Raw genomic sequence first — 25939 nt, forward strand, 5'->3', positions numbered from 1 at the left:
TGTTTCGCCGGACATCGAGCATTCAGTTAATTCAGTACTTCAAGCAACTTCAAGTAACTGTGCTGAACTGTGCGAGAGCGCGCGTAAGTTTTCTCGCGATAGTGGCCGTTAGTTTTGAGCTTCTCACCGAGAATCTGTCGTTCCGGACTTCTGAATCGTCGTAAGAACGTTTGGAGACGAAGGGAGATGTGTCACCTCGCAATTTGAATCGTGTCGAAGCCTATCGCCAAGCAAAGTAAGTAAATTAAAATGAGCACCACTGATATACATTTTCTAGGTTGTGTTAAAATTTGTGCGAGCGTACGTGCCACACGCGTTATTAATTGTTCCGGAATAACGTAAGACGTGGATCGTATAACGAATAATTATCTTTGCCGTAATTATCGAAGGACTTAGCGTACCGCAGGACGCTAACCTCTTCTCATCACTGTGCCGGTGCTCACGCGGTGTCGTGGCTCGCCGCAAATCGGCCTTACGTGGCGATATTTTTGCATTATCGTGAATTGTAAGTAAATCATTGTAAAGAGAGGCACATTTTTTTTGCCACCGCCACTTTGAAACGCCAGTCGTTAATTATTTTACGTGCGTTGTACGCTGCGAGTCATTTTGGAGAAAATCTAACCTATAAGCGTCTCATTGAGATTACGCTTGTCTACATTAATGCTCTACGGATGGAAACGGATATTTCTGTCTAGTGCACATCTTCCTTTGCAAGACTTTCAAGTATTCTGCGACAAATATTCGCAGCGAAGTAACCGAAGACGGAGGAAAATCTGAGCAAGCATGCCCACTTGGAATCAGATTCAGGCGCAGCTGCGGAACCCCAACAACCCGGTCGTCTTCTTCGACGTGTCCGTGGGCACCACGGAGATAGGACGGATGATCTTTGAGCTGTTTGAGGATGTATGTCCTAAAACGTCAGAGAATTTCAGGCAGTTTTGCACCGGGGAATACAGAAGGGACGGAGTGCCGTTGGGTTTCAAAGGTGCCATCTTTCACAGAGTAATCAAGGACTTTATGATACAAGGCGGTGACTTTGTCAACGGCGACGGTACCGGAGTGTTGAGCATCTACAGTGGTGGAACGTTTCCAGATGAGAATTTCACTCTGAAGCACGACTCTCCCGGTTTGTTATCGATGGCGAACAGTGGCAAAGATACCAATGGCTGTCAATTCTTTATTACGTGTGCTAAGTGTAATTTCTTGGACGGTAAACACGTTGTCTTTGGTCGGGTTATCGATGGTCTTCTCGTCATGAGAAAAGTAGAAAACGTACCCACTGGACCAAACAATAAACCAAAGATTCCTGTGACAATATCTCAGTGCGGACAAATGTAATGATTACACTTGAATTATAATGTGAACTGATAACACAAGTGAATTTACTTTTTATAACTTTATAATATGTACAAATTTCTATTAAAAGTAAAATAATTTTTTTAAACAACCATATGTACAATGTACGACTAAAATTACGAGATTTAAATTGAAATCAGTTGCCTTACCAGTTTTGATTTTGTAATAATTTCTGCACATACTTACTATATTAAAAAATTTATTTGGAATGACAGAAAACTCGACTATTTTACGAACTTTAATTTTATTTAAATACATCTGTACATATGAAATAAATACTTTATAATCGTTCTATCTATCACGCTCGTGAAATTATAATACAACTGGGTAATTCTTCCCGTATTATCATTGTACGTAATGAAACTAATTTTTATAGGTTAGATCAAGTTATCGAAGACAAACGTACACTTGTCGATATACTCATATTAATTACTCATATTAATTGCGAAGTCAATTTGCTTTTTCCAAACATTATTTTACGATTTTCTTATCGTTAGGATGTCTATAACTAAATTATCTGGTATTATTGGTCGATGCGACGTCGATCATACACATTTTACCGAATCAATTATACAAATCAATAACATTATATCCACGTTTCTAAGATTCTACAATTTTATTTCACGATATATAGTGTCTCCATTGTAAACTTTTTTTTTCTCTTTAGTTATAAATTGTTTTACAATTGCTGATATTTTCTTTTCTTACGGGTTTTCAGATATCACACCACACCGTATTAACTGTTAATCGGCGACGATGCTATGGTAAGTAATATATTTTTATCAACTGATTAACATCTTCCTAATCGAAATGAAAAACTTATTCGCCGTATCTAAACTTAAATATCTTCTAAATGTAACATAACTGATGTGTCCACATTGATTTATTTTTCATCGCAGTTTTAATTATAATATTAGCGGAAAAAAAGGGAAAAATTATAATTCTGATATATCCGGTGTACACTGGGACCATTATAATCATTTGCTATTAATTCACTTGTAAATCTATTGAGATCGATACACTTTAATTACTCACTAGCATTTTATATAAAACTATTAGAGTCCGTGCGTACATCGGCAGTCATTATCACGTATTACATATGTACATCGATTTATCTCTCTCTCTCTCTCTCTCGCTTTCTCTCGCTCTCTCTTCTTTCTCCCTCGCTCTTTTTATCGCTTATATAGACATATATATGTATATACCAAAATAGATCAAACGACTACGTTAACTGTACGCGCAGCCGCCTCTAAAACTCACTTTAGACCGTCCGTAATTCGGAACAGAATTTCTGTGCGCGGCAAAATTCTATCTACGACTTTAATAAAAATCTATGCTCTTATAAAAACTCGATCGTAATAAAAAAAGCTTAAGCTAATCGGATATTTTTATTTATTTTTTTTTATTTTTTTGTCGCGCTATTTGCGCGTGTGCGTTTCGTAAGTAAAATGGTTTAAGCCGAATTCTGTCGCGAATTACGGACTGTCTAAAACGTGCTCAAGAATCTCACGCTCTGTCGCAAAACCGTGGCTCGATATTCCCCTTGACGCAATTAGTCGCCACGAAAAAAAAATCACTCGTGCTCGAGGTGACATACAACAACGGTCCAGTCGTTCATAAACGAGCGATCATTTTAAGTGGCGTCCAGCGAACTTGATCAGAAAAAACGAATAATTTGTCTAAACACTTACGTGGCGATTTAAATCGGTAATAGTCGGTCCTTGTTAACAAACGCGACCTCGGGAGTCAGTAAATTGACGGTGACCCGTCAGAGTTCCGCATCACACGGCTGTGTAGCGAGGACCCTTTTTATTATCATCTACGTCGTCCCGAGTCGGCGCCGGGGACCGTCATCGACATCGTCACGACCTGAAATTAATATTTTATTAATAATTATTGTTGTAAAAAGATACGCAGAACTTTTATGATAAAAAAGAAAAAAAAAACGGGAAGAAGAGAAACGTTTAAAAAACACGACGAAATTAATGACAGAAATTATTCGACGCAAGTAGAAAAGAAAATTAAAGTTGAATGGACGGCTTTACCTGCTATTGCAGAAACGGTCGTCGTCGATGGCGTCGACTTGCGAGTTGTCGTCGACGACCATGATGGGCGTCGCACCGTCGTGCAAGCTGGATTTGGAAATAGATCTCTTGTAAACGTCTCTCGTGACGCTCCTCGTGAAACTGAACTTTCGAACGAGTTTCTTGTCGAGTGCGGCCGGGCTCTTCGGGCCCTTCGCCCTGTACTCGTCCTCTGTCCCTTCATAGTGCGCCAGCATCACTTCCGTGGCGTGCTCTTCGATCACGCTGAGAGCGTAATCGATGTCCTCCTCCGTCGCGTCTTCCTTCGTCACGCAAAAACGTAAGACATACTTGTTCATCACCCGGGCTGGGATCATGTGAAGCCGGCCGGACGCGTTAATGTTAGCCAGGAGCTCTTGATTCATCTCCTCGCTTTCTCTCAAACGGAAGCACACCAGGCCGACCCGCACGTCGTTCAAAATTTCAAAACGTCGGTCCTTCTTCATGTGCGCCTCGAACCTTTTCGCCAGCCTTATATGATTTCTGATGTACTTTTGCAAGCCGCTGATGCCGTACGATCGCAATACGAACCAGAGCTTCAGCGCTCGAAATCGTCTGCTGAGCGGTATACCCCAGTGACGATAGTCGATCGACTCTCCCGATCGGGCGTGTTGAAGATAAAGCGGATCGACGATCAACGCAGACGTGAGCTTGACTCGATTGCGCACCCACAAGCAAGAGCAATCGAAGTTGACCAACAACCACTTGTTCGGATTCGTGTTAAAAGAGTCGGCGTACTCGATACCGGCCATGAACGGCCTCATCTCCGGGCAGATGAAGGCATTACCGGCGTAAGCGCCGTCCACGTGTAGCCAAATACTGGGATAAGACTTGCACACGGGCCCGATTTCCACGAGATTGTCGAAGGCACAGGAGCCAGTGGTGCCTAAGGTAGCGGACACGTAGAATGGCACCAGGCCTTGCGCAACGTCCTCCTTGATGGCGGTTTCGAGTCGTTTGCCGCGCAACGCGGCCTTCTCATCAGGCTCGAGCACTTGCAGCTTCACTAGACTTATCTTCGCCGCCTTTTCCACGCACGAGTGCGACTCCGTGGAGCAGTAGGCCACCAATCTCGGCAGGAACGCTGAGTCTTCCTTATTGGGTTCCTGCTCCTTCAGCATCTTGATCGCCTGGTTCCGCGCCGCCAGCATCGTCACCAGGATGCACTCGGAGGCTGAGCCCTGGATAACGCCGCCGCCGCTCTTCTCCTCCGACAGGAATTCAACCGGCAGGTCGATCGCCTTGGCGTACCAATCGAGCACGATGGTCTCGAGCTCGGTGCAAGCCGGGCTGGCCGCCCACGAGAAACCGATGCAGCCGATCGCGTCCGACAGCAGGTCACCCAGGATCGAGGGGAACGAGTTGCCAGACGGGAAGTAGGCGTGGAATCGCGGATGCTGCCAGTGGGTGATCTGTAAAAAGCATTGTCCTCGCGTACAACCGCAAGTCGCGCAACCTACTTTTATGTCCTGAAATTGATTTATCCACGGGGAGAATGGAGTGGAATGGGACAACAGAATGGACAGCGGAAATGCCGGTGGACAACGGCAACTTTCATTGTTACCGCGATAACATTGCGTTGGCTTAAGAAGCAACTTCGCGCGCGTTTGTGAAAAAGAGTCGCGACGCGTCATTCTCGGAGCCGTTATTTATCTCTGTCGGAAACGGAGATCGGAATGTTGTGACGTGGTCACCGTCCTTCAATTGTAAAACCGATCGATCGCTCGATTAAAATTATTTTTAAACATTTTCTATCACATTGGGCAATCTCAATTTATGAGAGTGCCTTAATTTCTTTCCGAGCCTCTTTTCGAGCTGTATTAGTTCCACCTCGTACAAGTCGAGATCTTTAGTAACGAATTTTCTTTTAATTTCTGTTTTCTTTTTTTTTTCTTTTTTTTTTAATTAAACATTATTATCAGATTTCGAATGATAACATTAGGTATCGTGGATATTAAGAAAATATCCCATTAGCGGTATCATTAATTCATTAGTATCCATTTCCATCAATGTAGATAGTCAATTTTAATCGGTTCAATTTGCGGCCTAGCTTACTCCAATTTTTCGAGGGATTGGAAAATTTCTTGGTAACAAGTAAATGAATAATTAAAATAAATTCCTACATTAACGAATTTCCATTATTACTGCTTGAAAGTCAATTATTATTGTTATCTTACAACATTTACATAACACGCGTTGCGTCACAAATATTTTACGTCACGGGCCGACCTTAACTTTTTCTCGAGTTTCCGTAAAAATCGCATCCGGGGGGAAATTCGCCACGGGAGAGCATTCGCGACTCGTCCCCCGAATGTCACGTTATTAAATGTGCACGGATCGCCAAGAAAGTAAGGGAGGAAAGGAAAGTTTTTACCTATCCCTTTTTTTTTTTTTCTCTTCTCTCTTTCTTTCATGTGCGCGAACATTATTTATATCGAAAAAAAGGGGGGCTGAAATCAATGACGAGGGAGGGACAGAGCGAGAAGGGGGATCGATAATCGCGGCAACCCGTTACGACCGCAGACTCACTCCGGGCATTATTTTGCCGTCGACATCCCTCATGATGGCGTCCCATGATTCCGGCTTGAGAGGCGCCTCCTTCGGTAGCAAGGGTCTCAGGTAGCCGGGATCGACGTTCGCCGTCACCCTCTTGCCCTCCAGTGTGCGGATGTAGTCGCATATGTACTCGATCATCTCCTTGCCGCGCACGCGAAATTCATCGATGTTCATGATGCCAGAGTACCCCGGGCTGGAATGCAGCGATTTTCGCGAGGAAGCGTCAGAGCGTGCAAACACCCGCCTGATTAGGCACGAACGCGACACACTCGTCGCACACGCGTTCGTGACTTTCTTTTTATTTCTTTTTCTTTTTTCTTTTTTTCTTCTTTTTTAAAACGTTCCTATCGTCGCGCTTCTCTTGTTATTCTCTTATTATCGTCCTATAACCCGCTTTAGAGAAGGATCAATTCCTCCGCGCTTTGGCGAGGATTCTTCGCGGCGTATTAATTCTTTCGAGCAAAAGGAAATACGATATCGATGGACGCGTCTAATAATAATCCGCAAAAGTATTATGAAAGCAACGCCGTGGGACTCTCGTGTGTCGAATTAATTACACACGAGATGCCGCGTGATAAATATTACCGGATGCGCGGGTTTGGACAAACGAAATTGCACGAGTTCAACTAAATTTTGCGTTCGCGAGATTCGACGGGGATTTTTAATTCCACCGCGCGCCGGCCGCGATATGCTTTTCGATTCGAAATCGAAAAATTCCAGCGTTACGCCGATTACATTCCTTCTCTTTGATAAGCGAAACGTTTTTAATTAATGTTTAGATTCGATAACGTAATTTTCTTTAAGAATCCAAGCGGAACGAGTGGCGAACGAAGCACGGACGAGGCTAGCCGGTATTCTTGCGTTTCTTTCTGCTACCACTCGAAAAAAATTCCTATGCCTCGACGGAAAATCGATCGTTTTATGTCAAATTCTTTTACGCGAGCTAATGCTGATATTTAAAAGGCAATTCTTTATCGAAACGAGCGCGAGCCCCCGTGGTGAACGATTGGCGAACGGCGACATCGAGGTGTTCCGACGGTGCTACCCGTCGATTTCACTCACGTTTCGTTTCTGCTACCGCTCGAAAAGCTCCACTTTGGCGGAAAATCGGCCTCTTCGATCGCGCGTACTGCTCCTCGCGTATTCTCGTAACTCGAGCGTCGCGCGATTTTTCCTCGCACGTATCGAACATTTGCCGCGAGCCACGTCGGACGAGAGACTAGTAGCACCTGCCGAAGCGCCGGTCAGTTTTATGCGCACCTCGGCTCCGTACGTCCCTGCTATCACGCAGATAAAATTAAGGTGGAGAGAGAGACAGGAAAACCCAGGGGGAAAGAGTAATGAAATTTATTTTCCTAACAAATAAAAAGATTGTTCGCGAGAAAATGGAAAGAGTTCCAATTAATGCTGTCCAGCGACACGTTCTAGATCGTGGTGATCTTTCGGCAATCTAGTCGTAACAGTTGGTCTCTAATAAATTTTTGTTAATTTAATATTGAATTTCAAGCACGAATATATATATTCCATAACCACCAATTTTAATATCCGAAGAGATAGAGAGAGAGATCGATTAAGTTTTTGTATGCAGAATGATTGAAAGTTTTATGTGAAATTTTTTAATTACATAGGGGACAGTAACATTGACGTTTCTGCATTTAATTTTTATTATATATATAGTAATATGTATATATATATATTACGCGTTATTATGTAAATTTGCTTCGTAAACCTTTTAAATGATTTTAACATGGCACTTTATATTTTTTTTTTTTTTTTAATTTCTGTCTTCGTTACTTTTTTTTTTTTTATTATTAACACATTCAACGTCAGTAATAAGACAAACACTTTTCATTTATTCTCAGCCAGGAATATTAAAATTTAAACGACTTTCGACAGATGTGGCATTTAAGTTCTATCACGATCTATCTGTAATGTATTTTTTTTTCTTTTTTTTTTAATCGACGTTTGCAATGGGAAAATTCGTAAGCCAATGCTACAGGCCAGCATCAATGGCGCTATAGCGGGGTCGCTGTTTGAATAAACGTCCCAGTGTGCCGTGTTCTGCGCACGGGGGTAAATTCTTCTCCACCGGTCCTCTCTCCCCATCGTCTCTCCATCGTTTTATAAATAGACATTTACTCTTCACCTACATTTACAACACACCCCGTGGAAGCGGTGACAGGTCACCGCTCAATCTTCGTGACATACACACACACGTACACATGCCGATCGCTTCTAGTTTTCTCATCGCCACCTTCACGCATGATCTGCTCGCATCCGCCGTTTTCCGAATTGGATCCCGGTAGAGCTCCGGTGCTCACGAACGCGTGATAAATAATCAAACCCCGTTCTGATCGCCGGCAATTCCTTTTGCGCCGTTCTTTTCCAACGGGGACTCGAGCGAAATTAGCGGACCCCGGGCGATGTCGATTATTCGAAGCGCGGGCCGCGGACCTATCCGCCGAACGTCACGTTTCCCGTGCAACGCGAACGAACGTTTGAAATTTATTAGACGCGAATGCAGAGAGAAGTTGAAATAATTGATCGTAGAGATTGTACGTTGCGTAACTTTGACTTTTCCAATTGTACGTATGCGCACACCTATTTTTAGATGTCTTGCAGCTTTGCACGTAACGTTTGCTCGTGACCTACCTGTTGTCGAACGATAAAAAAAAAAATAAAAAATAAAAAAAAACGTAAGGAAATTTGAAGCTGCGTCTTAAAATCGCGTTCGGCGCACGAGACTTCGTAGTCTGGGAACTTTTAGGAAAGTAACGCACAGTTTGAGATTTAAACGTATTTAATTTATTCTTATCGAGTAAAACATACCACGGGACAATTTCGGCGACATCTCATCGGTTCTATCCCTTGGCGAGCAATTTGATGCAAAGTTTCCTCATCGTTCGAGCCCATTTTAGACAATCTGTAATTTGTGACGGAAACAGGAGTATTTTATTTGTACACCTCGCGAAAAGTATCTAAATACAATCGAGAGTCATTAAAACATATTAAAGTGACTACCACAATAATTATAACTTACGATTTAAAACTTTAATTACTCTGCCACAGCGATTCAATTATTTTAAAGCCAAATAATGTATAATATGCTAAACAATTTTCGCTGAATTTTTTAAAGGAAACATATTTTTATATAAGTTAACATTTAACGTGAAATCTTTTATCTTATCTATAATTGTATTTACAATTTGACGCGCAAAATTAATAGACACGTTAAATTGATAAATCCACAGAATTGTTCTTGGTCCGTCTCAAATTAACACGTGCGGTCTAAGGTGGGCCTTAAATATCGAGATTGTCGGCAGTATCAGTTCCCGTATGTAAGATTGTAACTAACAGATTTCCTCTCCGTCTATCTTCTCGGAGTACAACGGGGTTTTGGAGCACGGGGAGCCCATCCGTTGCGTCTGTTAGGCGCTTGGTGGGCTCCTCGGAAAGATTGCACGAAGAAAGAAAAGATCGATGTAATGCGATTACGCGCGGCCGTTAGGCGATCTGCCTCGCGAGGGCGAGGCAGACGGGGACGGGTCCGGACTGCATCCGTTGCTACTACCGCGGCGACTTCCGGTACCGCCGGTCTTTAGACGCACCATCGTGTCCAAGTGACGGAATCTGTGAATTGAAATTAAAAACAAAATTATTAAAAAATACACACTTTATACATTCGACACTGGAACAATAACGGAGTTTAACAAAAAAAATTTTTTTTTTTTTTTTAATACAAAAATAAGAGTGATTATCTTAGAAAATTAATTAAAAATGCGTGCGTGCGTATTATATTATAGTTTTACGACTGGACGTGCTCACGTACACGATTATTTTTGTATGACTTGTAGATTAGAAATGTTGTACCCTACAATCCGTTAATTTTGCAGCATTTAATGATCGCAGACCACTTTCCAATTCAAAATATTGTATTTTTGTATGAAGGTGTATATAAATTAGATTTTCTTTTGCATATTTAATTCTTTTATGTGTGTCATAAATAACTTTTCTAAAATTATCGTTCCTCTGATTTATGATTATAGTGGCACGATATAAGTGCTTCTTTTTTCAAATTTTAATGAAAGTCGGGAGGCATGATTTTCATCGACTTGTCACTCTATCTTTATCTGATGACCGCAGTATCTTGGAATTATTTATGTTATGTTTATCAATATTTCCTAAATTAAGAGAAATATATTAAAATGTGTGGGTAATTATGAATTTTGCTCATTGCAATTGACATTTTTATATATTAAAGTAGATTGTATTATAGATTATATTTTCGTAAGTCAAGTCATTAAGATACTTAATTTATGTAAATATATATCGCGTTAGCAAAAGTCCTTTATGCACTATTCATACAATCGTAAATCAAGCAGACCGGCATTTTAGGAGAGTTGTTTACGGTATAAAAAATTGAATATACAAATAACTTAACTTACATATCGTACGCTTCCATGAAACCACATTTTGAATTGGAAAGTGGAAAATGGAAAGTGGTCTGCGCGGTCAATAAAGAAATGCAAAATTAACGGATTGCAGGGTTTACATTTCTAGTCTGCAATTTATATAAAAATTAAAATACGTGTAAGAACACGTGCCTATAAAAGTATAACATTTTTTAAATCTTTAGCCAAACAACATAATATTTCTATCTATACAGCAAAATTTTTATTTCTGTCTCTTTTTTTTTTATGGTGAATTTTAATTTTTAATTTTTTTTTTTTTTCTAACAACTTTGAGATTAAAACGAATAATAAACTTCGCCTCGATTGTTGCGAGAAAAGTTTTACCAAACGAAAAAGTAACAGATAACAGAAACACATTTCATATCCCAATGCTCTTTGATTTGGATCATTCTGAACTTGTGCATTCAATGGAGTCAAATGTCATTATACTGCAGTCGATATAACGTTGACGATAAGAGGAAAGACACTATTTGTCCTTGTACATAATAGCGGCAGATACCGCTGTGCACCACGTGTGGAGCGTTACATTGCCGTTACCGCGAACGTGATAGCGCAACGTTTCGAGTAAAATGTTTAATGAAACAATAATAAATCTTAATTGGAATTTTTTAAAATAGACGTTAAAGATCTTTGCGGGTTATCAAAATTTCCCTTTAAAATTTAACGAATTTTACAAAGTAAAATAATCTTATACGAGTCAAATTAAAATAAATGTACCTGAGCGATAATTCACTAGTATCAGCAGCTTCTTTCGCCTGCATAAGATAAGCAAGTGGCCAGGATATCCAAGATTTCCTACAAGCAAATATGAAATTGCATATATTAATTTTAATTACAAAGTTTCGCGGGTAATTAAAATCCCAGCCGCTCGATTCGTAATAATTAAAACGCCTTACGCTCCGCCTTGAGGGTTCGATCCGATACCGCCGATCGTTGCTTGCGTATCGAGCTTGGCTCCCGTCCTGTTTGGAGTTTTCGTGAATCCTGGTTGAATCGCAGGATCAGACACCATGCGCACGAAAAACGATCTTCTTTGCTCCAAGGTGGCCTTCCTCTTTTTCTCACGAATGTCCGCCAGCTCATCCATTACATCCTGATGTGCAAATATCCGATATATATTTATATATACAATATGTGCACGTAATACTTTTTTTCTTAATACCCTAAAATAATTATGTTAGACTTACATTAAATTCTAACAATTCGCTTAGGTAGTCCGTTATTACGCTCCAAGCCGTGTCTTAAACATCACAGAATTAATTCGCGATGCATAAAAATTTTCGGAAGTGTCGCTTTATATAAAATTAACATATGAAGATAATTTACCAACATCTCTGGAAGTTGCATTGGGTGCAGTGAGCGCGAAACGTATTATATAGCGCTGATTCACTCGCGCCGGGATCATGTGAATCTTTCCAGAGTCGTTAATAGAACTCAATAATTTCTGATTGAATTTATCGCTGCCTTTAGCGCGAAAGCACACTAAGCCCAGCTGCAATAGATTCACGCGTTAAACAAACGGCAGAATTGACGTAGTGAGGCGAAGAGAAATTCCATTACCACAACGTCGTTGCAAAGTTCGAATCTAGAATCCTTCTTGACGAGCGCCTCGAATCTTTTAGCAAGCTTGACGTGATTTCGGATGTAAGCTTGCAGACCGGATAGCCCGTAACTTCGCATTACGAACCATAGCTTTAGTGAACGGAATCGCCTGCTCAATGCTATACTCCAATGCCTATAAAAAAAGAAAAAAAAAATAAGAAGAACCTTGAATATTGAAAGTTAACAAAATGGAATAAAAATTGCAGTGAAGAAAGGAAGATAATTTTCTTTTGGGGAGGAATTTCTGTGAAATACTTTGAAATATATTTGATAAATAAATAGACTAATATAACCGGTAATCTATGGCCGTGTCTGCGTGCGTGTGCTGCAAATACAGCGGGTCCACGACGAGTGCGCTGGTGAGCTTAAATCGGTCGCGAACCCAAAGACAGGAGCAGTCGAAGTTCGTCAGTAAGAATTTGTTGGTGTTGGTATTGAAAGAGTCGGCGTATTCAACGCCGTTCATCAGGTATTTCAATTCTGGACAGATGAAAGCATTTCCGGCGTAAGCGGCATCCACGTGAAGCCAGATCTGACAAAGATTTCGTAACAGAAAAGAAAAGGGGATGGAAAAAAAAAGGAGGGGGGAAAAAAAGAGAAAACGTAGAATTTAAGTCAATAATATTTAAATCCCTTTCAAATGCAAATATTATACATTTTTACACTCACCCCTGGATATTTCTTACAAACCGGGCCTATTTCCTTAAGATTATCGAACGAACAGCAGGCGGTAGTGCCGAGGGTAGTTGAGACGAAAAAGGGAACGTAGCCTTCAGCTGTGTCGCTCTCGATCGCCTGTGAATTTAATCGAATGTTGAAACAAACCAATGCCGTAAACGCGAAGCTAACCGAAAAGTAATATCCCCGACGTTATAAATTTCTACGTTACTGTTACGGAATTTCGTAACTTTGCAAATATTAGGCATGTCCTCGGAACATTCGTGTGACGCGTATAATAATGCTTAAACACACCTGTCGTAAAGTTTCTCCGCGTAGCACGCTTTTCTCGTCGGGCTCGAGAATACGCAGCTTCACGAAGCATATCATCGCGTCCTTCTCGACGGAACTATGACTTTCCCGGCTGCAATATGCCATCAGCTTGCCAAGCAGCGCGGTCTCGTCCAAGTGTGCATGTGCGGGAGATTCCTTGAGCCTCGCAATTGCTTGTGCTCGAGCAGCCAGCATGCACACGAGAATGCATTCCGATGCCGAACCCTACGTACAGGGTGGTCCACATAAAGTGTTGCAAGCTCTCGGGGAAATATTGAAGACGGTGAGAAAAGTTATCTTGGTTTAAAATAGTGCCTCTTGCGTACGTAGCGCTATGTCGAACTCAGAGATACGACAGAGGAGCAATCTCCCTGTTTTTCTTTTATAAGCAAAGCCGCGTAGTTTCCTTTTTTTTTTCTTTTTTTACGTAAATTGATTTGTTCTTCTTATCTACGTAATTTTGCATGTAAAAATATTTAAATGTAATAATTGGAAAGTGGACGCTTTACGAGATATTTCATATTTTGTTGCTTGCAAACCCGATATATTTTGGTAGAAAAAAAAAATATATATATATATAAAATATTCATGTATTCAGATATTCACATATTCACTTTCCAATGATTTTATTGTTATTCTTTCATGCATAATACAACGAAAAAGATGGATTTCTTATTTTAAAAGGACTCGCGAGTGTTAACTTATACGTGTCGAAAATTTTGGATCTCTAGAGAAGAGCTGGAAGTCTATCGATTGTGTCGAAAATCGCTCATTTCCAAAAATTTAAATTTAAGATAGACGCGAACGCAAACGATTTAAGATGCTTTATGCTATTATTTTAAACATTCGTAAAAAAAATTTTCAAACCTGTATGACACCTCCGCCTTTACTGTCCTCGCCGAAGTATAAGAAATCCGTAGGTAGACCGATCGCCTTGCCTATAATTCGAAAAAATGACGCATTACTCCGTGAATCAAATCGTTCGGGCGAAATGGACGAAGCGGAAGGGAATTACCGAACCAATCGCAGACTATCGTCTCCAATTCCGTGCAAGCAGGACTGGCCGCCTAAAACAAATATGATTTCACTTCGGAAAACGGCCGAGTAAATAATTAGGCGCGATCCATCAAGCGAATTTGACTGGGGGGGGGAAGATTATGAATTATGATCGCTTCCGCTGTCGACGAGAGAACCGAGAGCGCAATTTTCATCGTCGCGTTAAACTGCGATTTCTTTAATTATAGTTCACGTAGTACTTACTTATAGCCTCTTAGACTTCTTAGAATTTTCACTCACCCAAGAAAATCCAATGCAGCCTATCGCATCAGATAACATATCACCAAGAATAGAAGGAAAAGAATTTCCGGCCGGAAAGTAGGCGTGGAACCTTGGATGCTGCCAATGCGTGATCTAGAAGGGAAGTTCATCTCACTGGTAGAAGCTAACTTTCATTACAGTCGATTCAGCTTCTCTTACGCTACTTTAAAATACGAGAAAAAAAAATAATAATAATGAAATAATTACTTTACATCAGTTTTAATTATCTAACGAAACTCGGTGAAGTTGATTAATTTTTATTACGCTCGGCTTGATTTTGCAAATGACTTTAATCGAGATAATCAAATACTCACGCCTGGCATAATCTTCGATTCCACGTCTTTCATAATCTCGTCCCAAGATTCCGGATTATTCGGCGGCCCCGACGGAAGCAGAGGCCTCAGATAGCCAGGGCCAACATCCGGCGTGACCCTTCTGGTATGAATGTTGCTCATAAACTCGCAGATATAGTCCACCATCTCCTTACCGCGAATGCGGAACTCTTCGATGTCCATGGTGACTTGTCGCAAATTTAAATCGGTGACCCTCGCCTTCGGTTTAAAGACAATAAAAATTTGTGCCCTTCGCGAAATCGTATAACATATTAATTATTTTATTAACACGTCTCGAATTATTTCTCATATGATTTTCTAATATTGCATCTATAATTCTGTTACATTTAAATATAATTTTTTAATCGGCTTCTACATATATTGCGCTCATTTTTTTACTTTATTTATTTTTTTTTTTTTTTAGTGGACTTGTCTCTAATAATGATATTATTAATATGACAGATAATGTACAGGTTTTAATGACTCTATGTCTGTTACATGTTCTTAAATTTTTCTTAGCCATGAAATTTCTTTCGCAACTAATGCCAAAGTTATAAATTAATTTATCACATCAACCATGACTTTCACGACACTTTTTACTTACACCATACATTCAACGTGCTTTTGCGATTATTATTTTTCTATAAAAAGAACCATTTTAACATTGCTTTTTTTTTTTTTTTAATCACTTAAGCGATTTTACGTAAAGGCACCTCTGGAATTTTACACGTTCACACGTATCATCGTGATAGTGACAATTGACCTAATAATCTCAAACGCAGGATAATTCTCCGCACAATTGCAATTAAGGCGAATCGCGTCCGTCACTTTTTCGCGTGCCACTTGTAATTTCAATTTCGCAAAAATTCGCGGCTGCCTCGCCTTTTGCATTCTCTCCTACCTGTTGCTGCTGACGTGGATGATACGGCGTGATAGGATCGGGAACCACACGCCGGATTCGGAACTTACGCCGTCGGATCGGATGACGACTGAACTGAACTGAACTGAACTGAACAATCCGGGACAGTTTGCCATCCAGCGCGGATATATGTCGGCGGCTTCCAGGGCGCAAAATTCCATCGGCGAGTCCTGCGCAAACGCATCCTTCTTCGGCAGGACTTCTTCGCCAATTCGCGAAAAGACGCGCGTCGCACACCGACCGGCAACCCGCACACCAACCCTAATACACCTACCGTAATATCGCATACGTGCGTGCACAGAGATAACTCGAGCTCGGTCAAAGATCATAGGGTCTAGTTATCCTTCCAAAGGAATTTTTATATGATAATTGACTTGCAAATTAGAGATCCACGTGCACGTTAAAAAAAAAAAAAAAAAGATAAAGAAACGTTTCTTTCTTTGATGTCGCAAGAAATGTTTTGTAATGATTATTTCTTCCCGGAAAACGGTTTACGAGACATGATATTTAATTACTTTTCAATTTCTCACTTTAATCACAAATTATACTTTTCTGATAAACGCGCGATGCAATTAATATTCTGCAATTCTAATTTTTTTTACATAATACAATTTTGTTGTAAATAAGACGTTATTGAATTAATTGGATTAACTTTGATTATTTTATAAACGCGTATCAATTTAGTTTAATTTTATGGAATTTGTCGGGCGTAAGATAAACATATGTAAATATCTGCCCCTTTGAAGCTTTCATCGTTGATCTATTATGCGCAGTTTCGCAGTATTTAAAGAGTTTATCGGAAAAGCAATCTTAGCGAAAATTAAAAGATAAAAATCTAAATAGGTCGATAAAAAGGGAGAACTTTTAAGCAAGGGGAGAAGTTATTTTATAACATGATAGACTGCGAAATATTTATACAACCATTTGAATGCTCCAGGTTTACTTTAATTTTATTTCAAACTTTTCAAAAACTGATAGGTATCTGCTATGCTTGTTCAAAGTATTTCCCGCAAAACCATTAAATGGATCTTCTTATCGATCTAAAGCCCCCCTTTAAGCTTTCTTTTTGATGGAACGAAAAAAATTGAGAAAGCTTATCATTTATTTTCCTTCTCGCATATTATCTGACCTTTAATATTATATATATATACATATTCATATCTAGGTTTTAAATTAAAATTCCACTAGGATAAAGTTCGCGTGACAGAAAAATATGTTTTACCGTTGTTCATTTGCTTTTCAGAACAGTTTGAGGAAGGCCACTATGGCCTTTGCTCGTTAATTACTCTAGAAATTGCTTCGACGTCTTCGTTGGGGTAAAAAAAGAAAAAAAAAAAAAAAGAGAGTAGACTCTCGAAATCGACCATGGAATCCGCGGTTAAAAGGACATCCGGTGATTCGAGATACCCCCGTACAGACGCCTCGTTCACTCGAGTAAATTGGATGCTGGCGTTCTCGCGGTTTATTACAATGGAAAAAGAAGAGGTACGTAGGCATTATTAAGAGGGTGCCAGCCACAGAAAACGCCCGTTGATTCTTCGCCGTGAAGCGGGAACGGCACCGGGGATGCTGAGAACGAAATACGCGAGATGGAAATCCTTGACCTCTCCGTACCTCCTCCGCATTAAAGAATCGTCGGTTCCGAGATATCGCGGTACCCGCGCTCCAGCCACCCTTCGATCGCGGAAGGCGCGGAGGCGGCGAAAATCATCATCGGGATAAGATCCCTCATGTTCCCTACTGGCTGAAATTAGCTGCCGCGATGATGGCATTCGCCCCGGGTAAATTTGAGCGGTAATTATAGCTCGGGGGGAGGGGGGGAGTCAGGCGACTCGAGCCTTAATCTAAAAGCTTTATGGAATATTCGTCGATTACGATCCCGTAATGCGTCACGATATCGATGGCAACGGAATTGATGTAAAATGCCGCGTTTCGGTGGCCGTAACGATCGCACTCGTGGCGCAGTAATTGAATTTTCAAGATGTATTTTTAAAAGACCTCTTTGTATTATTCTATTTTTTTCTTTCCCCCTTGTAGATTCATCTATCTTCGGAAAAAAAAAAAGAGTATAATATTGAAAAACTTGAGGAAAAAACTTGAAGTTTAATACTCTGAAGAAATAAACAATGTACTTATAAATTAATATATATATATATATATATATTTCTTTTTTTTTAAGAAATCTTGCAGATTCGAATATCAGTTTAACCTTTCAAAAAAGAAAACTTTTCTTCGCAAAGTTACGCCTTTTTGACAATGAATTGCATCGGACGAGCGCTCCCTAAGGTGTGCGTCTATTTAGGTCATCAATTAGAGAATTCTGGTTAATTGAATTTTCTTTGTTCCCCGCGTTTAATATTACGCGGCATTTCAATTTAGAAAGGGGACGATCATTAACTCTCGAAATTAATTAACTCGCACCGTTATCGCAAACTCATCCACTGCAGAATGAATCCTCGTGTGCATACAAACGTAAGAGCAATCCGGTTTAAGTCCATATGCATGGCGGATTAATTAAATAATAATTAAAAAAAAAGGGGAGGGAAGGCAAGCATTTTTTTATTTGACCGTCATTGATATTCTCGTGGGCGGCCACGACTCCCGTCTCGCGATTCCGTGTGAGAATCGTGCGCGTCCCCCGACGCATATAATTTTCATAGAGCGAAGGGCACGCGTGATGCGTTGCGGAGGGACAACTGCCGGCCCTCGTAGTACAACAGAGGTGCAACGAACCCCCGGGGCTGATCGCGGGCCAACGGCAGATAGTCGGCTCTTCTGCTCACGCGCTTTTAGGGATAAAAACGTTCATAATGCCGGAATGCGGGAGAGAAAGGGGGATACTCGGGTCGCCGGGGGTGCTTAATAATGCAATATGGCGTCGGGGCGTCGCGACGCTATGCGTGCTATGCCGCACATACCGCTACCATATACGCCTACACTTCAAACCCTCTTGCGCCCCCGCATCGTTCCCCTGCCTCGCTCCCCGTCATCTTGCACCCCTTTCTCGCCCCTCTTTGCCCCGGTGGTTTCCTTCCGCGGAAACGAGGCCGCTTCTTCGCGTATATCGCCGGCAATCGAATGTTGATTGGAAAATATTGATGGGACTTTCCATCCGGTATCCGTAGCCGGTGATCTCTACCTCCTTCACCGCCGCCCACCTTCTTACCCTCCCCTCGTTCTCTACCCTCGACGTCGGAAAGGATGCTTTTTCCATTGCGGTACGCCTCGGAATTCCTGTGAAATATATCTCTATATCTATATATCTTGAAGCCAAGACTTTCGACGAACGCCATTCTGGTACCCGGTGATATTAATTGGCGGATCGTGCGGGGTTGACGTGATATGGGTAAAAATAGATTTATTAACGGGCGGGTTTGGTATTTATTATTATTGTATTACGTAACTGCATTGTGGGCGCATTGAATGTATGATAAAGCGTAATTAAATGTGTATTAATTTTTTTTTTTTTTTTAATTAAAATTCTTGGAGTTAACGTTTATGGCAACATGTTCGACGTTCTTCGATCTGTATCTTCAGCCTTGCGCGCACGAGAGCCCCAAATAAACGTCACTATCGGCAAAATATTTCTGCGTACGACTATACAAGGTCGTTCCAAGTTCCATGAATGGTTCTATCGAATGGCACGCCAACGAAACGGCGATGCTTGTGACTGAACCCATGACCTACTGGCAGAGAGAGACGTGGTGTCCAAACACCGCCGCTGCTCGCTTCGATTTCCTCTAGAACAGCTCAACTATTTCTGAAATTACACCCTCCAACATTATGCTGACCTTATTGACGAAAAGGAGATCCCGCCCCCCTTAGCAAGTCATTCGAGAGCTATTTTAAGCTGAAATTATGCACCCCGTTTGCATCATCAATTTAATTTTATTTGTGAAAGCTTCCGTCACTTTTTGTGATTATAGGAATAGTTTTTCTCACGATGCCTTTTTTATTTTAGTTTTTTTTGGGCGGATTTTTTTTCCTTTTTTTTATTAATTTTTATAATAACTAATAGTTTAATTAGAATTCTTTAAGGATTTATGAAACCCGGTGACATTAAATTATTTATTAGCGATAAATATGACTTAATAATATAATAATTCTTTATTTAAATTTTAGATGGGAAGATCCAAACTAAAGAAAAAGCTCCAAAAAGAAAAACCGGCAGGAAAAAGAGTGGAAAATGTCGAAGAGTCGACAAGTGCGAAAATACCGATAGACAATTTGCCAGAAAATTTCCTTCGGCTGCACGTAAGTCCGCAAAGCTTTATTGAGAATTATAAAATGCTATTCGATTTTATTTGTCATTAAAAAAAATTTTTTTTTTTTTTTTTTTCCATTGAAAGGTGAAGACCAATACGAAAATTAGAAACATTCTTAATTACGCACTGAAGCAATTCCCGAGTTACAATAGCATCGTCTGGACTGCAAGCGGACATGCCATTGGGAAAGTCATTTCCTGTGCGGAAATCTTCAAAAGGAAACACGAGGGCCTTCATCAAGTGACAAAGTTATCTTATACCACGTAAGTTTGTTAATTAATGTTGAAACAGACGTCGTCGATCGGTGCAATCGAGGCTCAATTACCATCTGATTTTAGTCTGAAAAAACTGGAGAAAAACGTAGCTACTTGTCGGTTACCTGAAATCCACATTTTACTTACTAAAGATATTAAAGATACATCTGAACTTGGGTAAGATTTGTCAACTAAGTTTTACACTTTTCACAGAGATAAATAAAATTATACTGTTTGTTATAATTTAACTGATTAAGAAAATACAATACTCCTTTTTTTTATACACGTGTATATTATGTTAGATATCAAGCACCTGGAGATCACGGAGAATTTCCAGAAAAAACAACGGAATCAAAAACGAATCCTGCAATAAAAAGTACGGATAACGTACCTTGTATCGACAGACAATTTCCGATAATGGAAAATAGAGGAAAAAGAAAGTATACCAACAAACCGAAGAAAAACATAGAACCACTTATGAAAAAGAGTAAAGTATCTTGATGGAATAATTAGATAAATAAATTAATACAATTAATTTTTACAGGTTTATGTAGATGTTTTTTATCTCCTGTTATTGCTTAATTAAGTCCAAATGTGCTATACTCGTTTTGAGTATAGAAACTCGTAGCTCTATGTAAGTTAAAAAAACTCATGATTTACTTTTAAATTTTTTTTTAACAGTTTAGTTTAGAAAATAACACGCGTCTTATATAGAAAGTTTATTTCTTTATCATTACATAGACAATTTTCATAAGAACAGTCACACATCATATATATGTATATATATCTCTCGTTATGAATATCACGATATTCATTAATACATTATAACTCGAGCTTTTGTACTTACAAGTTTTATGTACAGTATTACAATATCCTTCTCACCGCGTCATGTACGAAAAGAAACAATCTCGCAATGCGCGACACGCTAAAGCCAGTGTCGTTTGAATCTCTTTACGAGAAGCACGTAGAGCAATGCAACTCTGGTGTACCGACGATACGTGTAGAGTGTGAACTGCTCTGCCTTCTAATATATAATAAAAAGATGACGCAATTGCACAGACGTGAAAAGACACTATTTTGATAAGATGCGAAAATACATATTACAACGTTTCGTACGTGTCGCAAAGCAATGCCACTATCGATTGGCTGTTATAAGACTTTATCTTACAATCTATTTTTCGGATTAAAAAAATTTTCTTGCTAATATTGTTTGCTTGTTTTAAAAACTGACGCTTGTACTCGCATTATAATTTTATAGCGATATATATTTCATTACTTCGAAAAGCCACAAGTGGGCGAATTGATAACACGCCCAATCATGCTTCTACATTTACAATCTTTTATCATAATTTTCGAGCATTATAGTCATATGGAACAAGCAATCTGTCCAAGATTCATCGTAAATTATTACGAAAGTCTCGAGAACAGGATAGGAAAGCCTACCATCCTTCATATTGCTATACGGAATAAATGTATATGTATTATAAATAACAGTGCTATACCACATTTATCGCTATGTCCCTCGCTCAAACAGTACATTTTATAAAGACTACCTACGTGATGACGATTATTATGGTCTCTATACGTCTATCTAATGCTGGCACCGGATTATGCGCGATTCGCGATTCATAATAGTTCATCGAAAATTCATTATTCGCAATTCGTAATATTCACATTGATTCGTGTCTTTTAATCTCGTTGAAAAATCGCCCCACGGACAAATTAACACGAATAACAAATCACAAATGTAAATTTAACGAATTTTCTCTTTTATGCTATTCGTCAATTGCTCGACAAAGAGCAAACTGTGAATTACAAATGAATGCACAATCTGGCGCCAGCATAATACGACGTTCGTATAATATATAATGTGTAAAATTCTACAATCGTTTATATAAATTTTTTCTGGTTCTGTAAATCAGCAACAAACGCACGTAAAGTGTCGTTTCCCCTTTATTGGAATTTTTTTTTTTTTTACGTAAGTAGATCTTATGAGCAGCTTTGAGATATAAAGATCACTTCCCAAAGTTAGATATATTATTTTGTCAAAGATGGAATATAAATAATTGTGTAATTAGTATTATCTCTATAGTTCTTATTGAAAAATTCCAACCATTATTAGTGCAACGCACGTTATTTTCATAGGAAAATTAAATATGGTGAAATTATAGAGATTTAATAGAACTGTAATACACGTAATCCGATAAAATTTGCTTGCACGATTTTTAAAATTGATAAACAATTGTTCATACAATTAAATGTGTTTGTAACATACATAAATAAGTTATATATTTTTCCATTACACATATTTAATATATAGAGTGATAGTCTATTATTTTTATAAAAGGGTGGTTACAAAAGATAAAGTATAATAGACAGATATAGGAGACACGTTTGCCGGTGTCTTCAGTAACTTTAGTAGATTAAAGTAGATAAAAAATGTATAACACCGTGTTATCTTTTCCTTCTTTTTCTCGTTTAAATGTAATATATTATAAAAAGTATAACAGAGATTAAATTACCATATGTAGTATGTTTCAGTTTGACAATTTTGATAGTTTTGATGAACTCTTGAACCGTTTAAAAGACTTTAAATAAGTTGTAAATATAAAAAAAAATAAATATAAGAGTTGGTTACATGAAACAGGAAAAATACTCTGTAATTACACATCTATTAATAAAATACTCATCGACAAATTTTTGTTTAATAAGGTACTGAGCAAAGGTAAGAATATGTCTTTTTTGAGATCTTCAAAATTTGTCACAGCAATAAAGAAACTTACATTTCGATAAGAACTAAACTCTCTAATGAAGCAAGTATCTTGGAAATTCATATATTAAGGTTGAAAATTCAGTCAAGTTTTCAATAACTCGCTTCATATAATTCTTACTCGATATTAGAACATGATTTCGAAGATAACGTAAATCTCTATGTGATGCATATTTTCAAAAATAATTTTTTACGAAGCATTTACATTTTTTTTTTTTTTATATTAAAAATTATAATAAATTTATGATATTTAAATAAGGTAGATAGTGACTCTTTTCAAAGATCTTTTTATATATATATATCGTAAATCAGAACTCTAATAATGCTGGAATATTACCGCTTTTCTTTTCTTACTATATCTGGCAATTCGATTTTGGGCAATACGATCGTAGTGTTGGTTCCTATGCTTCGCTTTCCGTTGCACCTTCGCCTTCCATAATAGGTACTATCAAATTATCCTTTGACATCAGGTTATATTTTGTTACAAATGCTGTAAACCTGTAGCAATAAAAATTAATATTTAATACATACAATTGTATCGACACACCGGAAGTACTAACGCTACACAAATCGCGTTAATTACCTGCGGCAGAGAAAAGTCTCGTTTTCAAATTCATCAAAAATTGTTCTATGATGAAAATATGCATGAGAGAAGATTCTGTAAACTCTGCGGCAGACAGAGCCGAGTTTTGCTACCGACGATTCTTTAATGCTGATTCTGAAATGCCAATTTTAGAATATAAAAATGTATTTACGCACGTAATACTAAAAACTTAAACTATCAGAAGCAAAATCAATACCTGCTGGGAAAATATTTGTTACTGTTAAGTAGACATGCTGCCCCATCCAATGTATGTCGAGTGTAATCAATCGCGGGACATTCTTTGGGAGTTTTATGTGCAGCACATAAAAATATCCACTGTTCTGTAGCTGTCATTTGCGTGCAAGTTTCAGGATGGCATTCTTCTTGTAATCTGACTGCCAGACCGTTGAGCTCCATACAGAATTGCCGAAGATGTTCGTATTTCCATACTCCTTCATCGTTAGCCTCCGGCATATTGAGTATCAAATCAATATTAGACGGATCTCTTCTGATCATCTGTTGAATGTACTGCTGCACCGCCAGTGTGCTATCCATTTCTTCAAACGGCTCATCTGGCCACCTACTGAAATCCTGTGGAGCGAGAAAGAAAACCTTGATCATAAACTTTATAAATATAATTAAATGTACGTCAGAGCATCCTTATAAACAATCGATACTCTTCCCACTATATACCTCATAATATAAAAATAGATCCAATAAAGCGTATAAAACGCAAGACTGCATACTTTATCACAATTTTAAATAATCAATAAAAAAAATAAAAAATAAAAAAACTACTAAGAGATAAATTTATATACTGAAACATGCAGTTTTTTGGACAAGGATACAAACAAACCTCTCGAATCTGTAACTCAATAGAGAAGTTTCTGCGAGGAAAATGCAAAACATCATAAAAGCAGGACGGTGCCAGGAATTGAAGGAAACATTCTCCTATCGGTCTAAACAGTATCTTTGTTTTTTCATCATTGATTTTTATCAGAAAGTACCCGCCCAGGAAGGGAGTGTCAGAATATCATCGGAAGGCATGGGTGTTGTTGGTCGGGTTCCCGGACGTGTGTCGACCAAGGAGTGAGTGTAACGGTTCCTTAATGAAATTAACGGTGGTAATAACCTCTGCTTTCGTCCCGGGTCTGTTTCTCCGCAGGATCGTGGGTCCGTCCGCCATCTTCATCTTGCCAGTTGCTGCACTAAAGTGACCGGTGCGTGGCACGCACGACTGCCGTGGCGATGATCACTTCGTCGCCGGTGTACCCGCCGATTAGACGAACTCGCGAGCGACGATGCGTCCCAACCCCGACGACGAGACGAGTAGTAGTCGCCCAGATTGTTCCGCCTGGTCCAGTACAACGCATGCGCCTGTGCCATTGAAGCGTAAAAGAGGAGAAAGAAATGAATATTGTATTTTGAAGCGTCTATCGCGCGGCTCTCTGACGTACTACGTACGCTTTTCCCCGTCGATTTTTATCCGAGAGAAAATAGCGCGTTGACGCTTATTAGTTCCCCGTTGGCGTCTGTTAATCCTCTTATATATTTCCTATACATTCCTTAAAACCGACGACGATTGGTTCTCTCGTTTGGCTTGGTTCGTGCCAAGCGAGAGTCAACGTCGACTGTCAAGTCGGAGATTAGATTTTTACTAATAAAATATGACTATTTGTTTCAGATGAAAATTCAGAGGAAGATTTTCGTCGAAGGAGCGCCAGACTGACATCCCCGTTGGAGTGGCCAACGCTGATAGGAGGAGGAGGACCTAGGAAAGGCATCAAACACCGGCAGAGCAACTTTTAGGTAAGCATAAATTTTTTAAAATAAATTCTTTATTTAAAAAAAACTTACCTTTTCTTATTAATTTTATTAACTAATATACTGGCATGTCTACATTAATATTTTCCATTTTATGTTACAGTCACCGGCCGAACTCTACAACTTCGCTGAAGTTCATGCAGATTGGTAAGTCGTATGAATTTTTTTTCTTTTTTCGTAGTTTTTTTGCCGGTGGCGGCTCGTAGCAGATTTTCTCGGAACTAAAAAGAAAAATTTATTCTAACTTCTGGTCGAGAGTGACTGAAAGTAATATCGAATTTTTTCTTTTTACTTCCGAGAGAATCCGCTAATTAACTTCCACTCAATTTACGATTGCTACAGTTTGTTCAGGCACAGTATCTACATTACTCTTTGTTATAATTGTATCTCTTTTTTTATTAGTAATAAATACAAATTTTTGAAGCGTACAAGAAATTAAGTTTAATAAATATGACGAGATATGAAACATGAAAAGTAAATTGCAGTTCATTATAATCAAGAATTGCACGTATTAAAATAATAATACTAACATTTCACATACGTAACAGAACTAATCAATTTATTCTAACGAGATGTAACTTTGATCGATAATTATTTATATAAGACTATTATAGA

General features: G+C 39.0%; 5 protein-coding genes across 9 annotated transcripts; 2 read left to right on the forward strand and 3 right to left on the reverse strand.

Annotated features, from left to right (window-relative positions):
• Positions 1-21746, forward strand: Rpp25 (ribonuclease P protein subunit Rpp25). Its single transcript, XM_070659163.1, has 6 exons — positions 1-235; positions 2075-2120; positions 19751-19882; positions 19978-20156; positions 20232-20324; positions 20450-21746. Exons 2-6 carry the CDS (start codon positions 2118-2120, stop codon positions 20646-20648), a joined length of 606 nt encoding a protein of 201 aa, XP_070515264.1. The 5' UTR covers positions 1-235; positions 2075-2117; the 3' UTR covers positions 20649-21746.
• LOC139103966 (peptidyl-prolyl cis-trans isomerase H) lies at positions 257-1450 on the forward strand. The gene is made up of 2 exons (XM_070659165.1): positions 257-505; positions 696-1450. The coding sequence occupies exon 2, from the start codon at positions 784-786 to the stop codon at positions 1336-1338; it is 555 nt and encodes a 184-aa protein (XP_070515266.1). The 5' UTR covers positions 257-505; positions 696-783; the 3' UTR covers positions 1339-1450.
• On the reverse strand, positions 1746-7687 carry LOC139103942 (tyrosine decarboxylase). Of its 5 annotated transcripts, XM_070659116.1 has the most exons (4): positions 7059-7205; positions 5970-6189; positions 3402-4852; positions 1746-3225 (listed from the first exon to the last, which is right to left on the reverse strand). In XM_070659116.1, exons 2-4 carry the CDS (start codon positions 6168-6170, stop codon positions 3219-3221), a joined length of 1659 nt encoding a protein of 552 aa, XP_070515217.1. In that variant the 5' UTR covers positions 6171-6189; positions 7059-7205; the 3' UTR covers positions 1746-3218. The 5 variants fall into 5 exon arrangements, with proteins under 5 accessions (XP_070515217.1, XP_070515216.1, XP_070515214.1 ...); XM_070659115.1 differs by having other exon boundaries at positions 5970-7182; XM_070659118.1 differs by lacking the exon at positions 1746-3225 and having other exon boundaries at positions 3398-4852; positions 7059-7220.
• LOC139103932 (aromatic-L-amino-acid decarboxylase) lies at positions 7682-16098 on the reverse strand. Its single transcript, XM_070659096.1, has 13 exons — positions 14692-16098; positions 14357-14470; positions 14076-14127; positions 13928-13998; positions 13043-13285; positions 12740-12865; positions 12364-12602; positions 12029-12203; positions 11795-11960; positions 11656-11708; positions 11365-11561; positions 11186-11263; positions 7682-9626 (listed from the first exon to the last, which is right to left on the reverse strand). Exons 1-13 carry the CDS (start codon positions 14890-14892, stop codon positions 9488-9490), a joined length of 1854 nt encoding a protein of 617 aa, XP_070515197.1. The 5' UTR covers positions 14893-16098; the 3' UTR covers positions 7682-9487.
• Mob4 (MOB kinase activator 4) lies at positions 20854-24843 on the reverse strand. Its single transcript, XM_070659160.1, has 4 exons — positions 24633-24843; positions 23718-24091; positions 23501-23635; positions 20854-23415 (listed from the first exon to the last, which is right to left on the reverse strand). Exons 1-4 carry the CDS (start codon positions 24690-24692, stop codon positions 23319-23321), a joined length of 666 nt encoding a protein of 221 aa, XP_070515261.1. The 5' UTR covers positions 24693-24843; the 3' UTR covers positions 20854-23318.
• Between the last annotated feature and the right edge of the window lie 1096 nt (positions 24844-25939).

Source organism: Cardiocondyla obscurior, linkage group LG07 (assembly GCF_019399895.1).
Source record: "Cardiocondyla obscurior isolate alpha-2009 linkage group LG07, Cobs3.1, whole genome shotgun sequence".
NCBI classification, from domain to species: domain Eukaryota; kingdom Metazoa; phylum Arthropoda; class Insecta; order Hymenoptera; family Formicidae; genus Cardiocondyla; species Cardiocondyla obscurior.

Excerpts from the sequence above, each read along its gene's own strand:
- LOC139103966 (XM_070659165.1), top strand. The coding sequence starts at position 784 with ATGCCCACTTGGAATCAGATTCAGGCGCAGCTGCGGAACCCCAACAAC.
- Rpp25 (XM_070659163.1), top strand. Across the intron at positions 20,157-20,231 it reads ACAAAGTTATCTTATACCAC|TCTGAAAAAACTGGAGAAAA; the intron begins GTAAGTTTGTTA and ends ATCTGATTTTAG. Across the intron at positions 20,325-20,449 it reads AAAGATACATCTGAACTTGG|ATATCAAGCACCTGGAGATC; the intron begins GTAAGATTTGTC and ends ATATTATGTTAG.
- LOC139103942 (XM_070659113.1), bottom strand. The coding sequence starts at position 5,074 with ATGACGCGTCGCGACTCTTTTTCACAAACGCGCGCGAAGTTGCTTCTT.
- LOC139103932 (XM_070659096.1), bottom strand. The coding sequence starts at position 14,892 with ATGGACATCGAAGAGTTCCGCATTCGCGGTAAGGAGATGGTGGACTAT. Across the intron at positions 11,961-12,028 it reads AACTTTGCAACGACGTTGTG|CTGGGCTTAGTGTGCTTTCG; the intron begins GTAATGGAATTT and ends AATCTATTGCAG. Across the intron at positions 11,562-11,655 it reads GCGAATTGTTAGAATTTAAT|GATGTAATGGATGAGCTGGC; the intron begins GTAAGTCTAACA and ends TTTGCACATCAG.
- Mob4 (XM_070659160.1), bottom strand. The coding sequence starts at position 24,692 with ATGAAGATGGCGGACGGACCCACGATCCTGCGGAGAAACAGACCCGGG. Across the intron at positions 24,092-24,632 it reads GACCCGGGACGAAAGCAGAG|GATTTCAGTAGGTGGCCAGA; the intron begins GTTATTACCACC and ends CTCGCTCCACAG. Across the intron at positions 23,636-23,717 it reads AACAAATATTTTCCCAGCAG|AATCAGCATTAAAGAATCGT; the intron begins GTATTGATTTTG and ends TTGGCATTTCAG.